At 39.4% G+C, this 5,288-nt stretch overlaps 1 protein-coding gene across 1 annotated transcript; it reads left to right on the top strand.

Annotated features, from left to right (window-relative positions):
* Positions 1 to 1,107: 1,107 nt before the first annotated feature.
* On the top strand, positions 1,108 to 3,300 carry LOC127083324 (protein MAIN-LIKE 2-like). The gene is made up of 3 exons (XM_051023634.1): positions 1,108 to 2,074; positions 2,159 to 2,249; positions 2,334 to 3,300. Exons 1-3 carry the CDS (start codon positions 1,407 to 1,409, stop codon positions 3,093 to 3,095), a joined length of 1,521 nt encoding a protein of 506 aa, XP_050879591.1. The 5' UTR covers positions 1,108 to 1,406; the 3' UTR covers positions 3,096 to 3,300.
* The last annotated feature ends 1,988 nt before the right edge of the window (positions 3,301 to 5,288 follow it).

Raw genomic sequence — 5,288 nt, 5'->3', positions numbered from 1 at the left:
CGTCTCGTATCTTTAGGGGGAAAAACTTGCATTGACCATTCTCAAAAAATATAGGATTCTGATATGTCATCTTTGACACATTACCTGATGCTATGAAGGATTGTATTCTTTTTTTGAAATGCAAAAAGGTTGCATTTCTCTTCATCGTGACTCTAATGGTATCAGTGTTTTTAAAACAAAAACCATGAATCTCAGACTCAAAAGTTTCACCGTTGCAGTGAACGTTGATACTGTATAATGATGAAGATGACATTTTGGAGATGAAAACTATTTTGCAAGTGCAGATGAATGTGAGTGAAGATGCTAGGTATTTTGCAGATGATAAGTATTAATGTGAGTGAAGATGAATGTGAGTGAAGATGAAAAGGATTTTGCAAGTGCAGATGAATGTGATAGTAAGACACTTAAATAGATGGTATCAGTGTCTCACATTGAAGCTAGTCTGAGATACCGTGTCAAGCATGCAAGTAATTTCAGAGATGAGGTGTCTGTCATGCAATACAGTGTGACTTGATGTGTCAAGCATGCTAGGTAGTCAAGAGTTGATGTGTCTGTCATGCAAGACAGAAGTGAGTATTCAGCATGCAGGATAGTAGAGAGCCACGTGTCTGAGATGATGTGTCAATCCTGCAAGACAGTGTGAGTTGATGTGTCAGCCAGGCAAGCTATCAAGAAGGTAGTCATCAGCATACAGGAGACAAGACAGACACGTGTCGGACACCTAAGATGGTCAGAGATGACGTGTCAATCATGCAAGCCAACCATAAGTGATTTGTTCAGCATGCAGGAGACAACAATGCCACGTGTCAGACATGCAGAAGGTGGCGCCAATTGGTTTGGCGCCTACCTTTAAGGCTTGTACATGGTCGCCAATTTGAATGGCGCCCCCATGGAGTCAGTCCTCGAAACCATGCATTCAGAACTAGCCTTGCATGCATGTACCCTATGGTGTCGCCAATTTGAATGGCGCCCCCTCCTTAAAATTGTACATGGTCGCCAAATGAGGTGGAGACACCATGCAAACACATTTTTTCATGCACTCCTCCATTTGCCTATAAATTGATCCACTCCTTCAACAATTCTTCCACACAAACATTCTCACTACCTCATCTACATTTCTCACTACTTCATCTACATTACTTCTTTTACAATTTCATCTTCAACAAAATCTTCCATTTTCATCTACACCAACTCCCCAACAATATGTCTTTACTCACAATGGGCGAAGCACACAGAGGAACAGTTGCAAACATCGCGACATACGTAAGTTTTTTCGTGTACTTCTTTTTTATGTTTCATCTCCACCAACCCCATTTTATTTTGAAATACCGACTTAGTCAAGTGTTACATTATTTCTATTATAGGATGTCTCAAGGTTTCGCACTCGAGTCCACGAATTTGTCCCAATGGACCCGATGATTCAACCTTATGTTGAACTCGCCGGTTTTGGTCACCTTAGCAAAATTATGTCTTGGTCTATAGATAACAAATTCATTCTAGCCTTATGCGAAAGATGGAGGCCAGAGACACACACATTTTGGTTTCCAACCGGTGAGTGTACCGTGACGTTAGAAGACGTCTACATGCTTTTAGGACTACGAATTGAAGGCAAAGCTGTTAATGGTAAGACCAACTTTCCAAATTCAATTTGCATGGAGCTTTTAAACGTTGATTTGTTAGATGATAATGCTAGGGGACAAGGTATACTACTATCACGCCTAAAGTCATATTATAATAGTTTTTATTTAGATGAGCATTCTACCGAAGATGCTCGAATCATCAAAACTAGGTGTTACATTATGTTGTTACTAGGATCCTTTTTATTTCCCGAAGGTAGTGGTTCTAGCATGCATATTATGTACTTACCTTTACTTAGACATATAGATAGAATAGGTAGTTATAGTTGGGGATCCGCATGTCTAGCCTATCTCTATAGTTCTTTGTGCAAAAACTGCCACAAAGATACTTCTACATTTTCTGGATGTGCTGTTTTGCTACAAGCATGGGGATGGTCAAGACTACCGTCTCTAGCACCGGTCAATAGCAACCCCTTCACTTTTCCATATGCAAAAAAGTAAGTTGTTTAAATTGCTATATCTTTACTTCCTTCCTTACAGTTTATTACCCATAACTAATTTATTTTAACTTTTTGGTGTAGATGGTCGGCACGCGGTATGAATTACAGTAGATGTCCGAGACACTGTATTACTCAATATCGCAACCTTTTGGATCACCTTCGACCGGCAGACGTAAGCAAAATAATTACATTATTTCTTCATATTATATTGACTTTTTCTACATTCATTTAAATCCTATTGTCTTTAACATTTCAGTTCATTTGGCGTCCATACCTTAATATGGATCATGAGCATCAGATCAACCCTGAAGACGCAGCCGTATGGACAACATGCACACCAATAATACGGTTCACAACAGTGGAGCTGCACAACACCGATCGTGTGAAGCTGCAGTTTGGTATGGTCCAGAATATCCCAGATCCCCCAGCTAGCCTAGGAGAATGGCATATGCGTAAAGTGAACGACCAATGGAACTACAACCCTTGGCAACAATTCGCAAGATCAGAGTGTCGCAAGTGGAAGCACCGTCATGACCATGTCTTAACTGACGCAGTCATGCCAAATGAGGTAAAACCAAGTCGTACTTATATGGCTTGGTATAGATCAGTTGGATTTCAATTCATCGCCGATGATATGTACCTCTACGACCCACGCCAGACAAGTTACACACAAGAAGGCTCAACATCTAACCCCCAACAACATTCTCAGCCCGATTACTCACAACCACCTATCCGACAAACTTTCCGTTCCACAAACACACAAACATACAACCAAAACATGCCATTCACCCAACCCCAAACCAAGAACATCCCCCATACCACCACCAACAAATGGACCATCAACCTTCGACCGAACATCGCTTCGCACCCACACCATCACCCTACCAAAGTCGCCTTACCCAAAACACTAACCGCCCCATCACCTACCGTAGCCAAGAACCCCAAACATCACAATACCAAAACATCCCACAACCATATCTCTTCCAAACACCCCAACAACCTTTCCAACCTTTCCTAGACCCATCATTGTCACCCATGTCCCCCTTCAACCGTCCTGGTCGCCCATCCATGAGTCAACCACACCCCAACTTCTCTGGCATGGGTCATGAGCTCAGCTACGCCGGTACACCATCATTGAATACTGAAGACTATGCTGAGTTGGCTGAATACCTCAACGGATCTTCTCCTGTAGGCGGTAATGACGCTCCTGGACCATCAGATGAACAAACACCGTGCAGAATCGTCAACGTGGGTTAGGGCCAAGGGTTAGGGTAGCTAGGGGATGTGGGACCGGAGGTCGGTTAGGTGATCCCGGTCATCACCATTAGGATTCATTGTGTAAAATCCAAATTTTATTAATATCAATTCGTATTATGTCAAATTTATCTTTGTGTATTCTCCAAACATTAAGTTTCTTTCATAATTCTAAAATAAACACATATCATAAAACAAAAATTTATAGGTCAGAAACCCTAATTCAAGGACTTCTTATTGTTATGTTGAAGGGCTTGAATTTGGTCCCTTTTGGCAAAATTCACATACACATATTTTGACAGAAACCCTAATTTTGGGTCAAGTTCGCAAGGACCTACCTCACTCATTTTTAATTATTTTGAGGTGGGACCAAGTGCATTGGAAAATTTAAGATGTCTACTTCAAATGTTATGTTGGACAAAAATTCATATTCCTAAAAGAAACACATGCAATAATACAAAACATTATGACTCAGATAACAGTTAAAATGTCAAAGAGTCCAAGTTCAGGTGCCCATACCTTTCTCATAAAAATTGCAAATTATGCAAAACTTTAGTCCAAATTCATTATCTTGAAAAGATATACAACTTTTATGTTGAAGGTTTTGTCATTTGAGGCTTTTATCATTCAAACTAAAGGGCTTGAAGTTGGTCCCTTTTGGCAAAATTCACATACACTTGTTTTGACAGAAACCCTAATTTTGGGTCAAGTTCGCAGGGACATAACTCACTCGTTTTTAATTATTTTGATGTGGGACCAAGTGCATTGGAAATTTTAAGATGTCTACTTCAAATGTTATGTTGGACAAAAATTCATATTCCTAAAAGAAACACATGCAATAATACAAAACATTATGACTCAGATAACAGTTAAAATGTCAAAGAGTCCAAGTTCAGGTGCCCATACCTTTCTCATAAAAATTGCAAATGATGCAAACCTTTAGTCCAAATTCATTATCTTGAAACTATCTACAACTTTTATGTTGAAGGTTTTGTCATTTGAGGCTTTTATCATTCAAACTAAAGGGCTTAAAGTTGGTCCCTTTTGGCAAAGTTCACATACACTTGTTTTGACAGAAACCCTAATTTTGGGTCAAGTTCGCAGGGACATAACTCACTCATTTTTAATTATTTTGAGGTGGGACCAAGTGCATTGGAAAATTTAAGATGTCTACTTCAAATGTTATGTTGGACAAAAATTCATAACTCTAAAAGAAACACATGAAATAATGCAAGACATTATAGGTCAGATACTAGTTGAAAAACTCAGAAGTCCAACTTCAACTGCCCATAACTTTCTCATAAAAAATCCAAATGATGCAAAATTTATATCCAAATTCATTGTCTTGAAAATATCTACAACTTTCATGTTGGAAGTTTTTTCATTTGAGGCTTTTTTAAGGGAGTCGCCAATTGGATTGGCGCCTCCTCTTAAAAAATACACATAGGCGCCAATTGGATTGGCTAGGGCAGGTGCCCTAGCCAATCCAATTGGCGCCTCCTTGTAATTTTTAAGAGGGGGCGCCAATCCAATTGGCGCCTCCCTCTAAAAGTGGGGTATATTGGGAAATTTTTTGAAACCTGGGTTATTTTGGGAAATTAATTGAAAATGTGGGGTATATTGGTAAAAAATCTCATTCTCTTGACCATTCAATTAACGAGGGTTTTCAAAAAGTAGGGTACTTCCAGAATATTTTCGAAGCAGGGTACTGTGGCACTTTTATTTCAAAATTGGGGCATTTGTAGAAAAAAAATCCCGCTTTGTTCCTTCTCATGATTCCCAACTGATAAACCGAGAAAGAGAAAGACAATACCATGTCCTATTTTTCTCTCTGATTGGATTGGACCCACAAATTAATGGGATAAGCCAAAACATACCATTACCAACTTGTGAATAGTGAAAGATAAGACTAGCACTCAAGTTCACATAACTAAAATCATCCATGACTTCTAGCACT

This window comes from Lathyrus oleraceus, chromosome 5 (assembly GCF_024323335.1).
Source record: "Lathyrus oleraceus cultivar Zhongwan6 chromosome 5, CAAS_Psat_ZW6_1.0, whole genome shotgun sequence".
NCBI lineage: Eukaryota > Viridiplantae > Streptophyta > Magnoliopsida > Fabales > Fabaceae > Lathyrus > Lathyrus oleraceus.
This window is presented reverse-complemented; position numbering and strand designations above follow the sequence as displayed.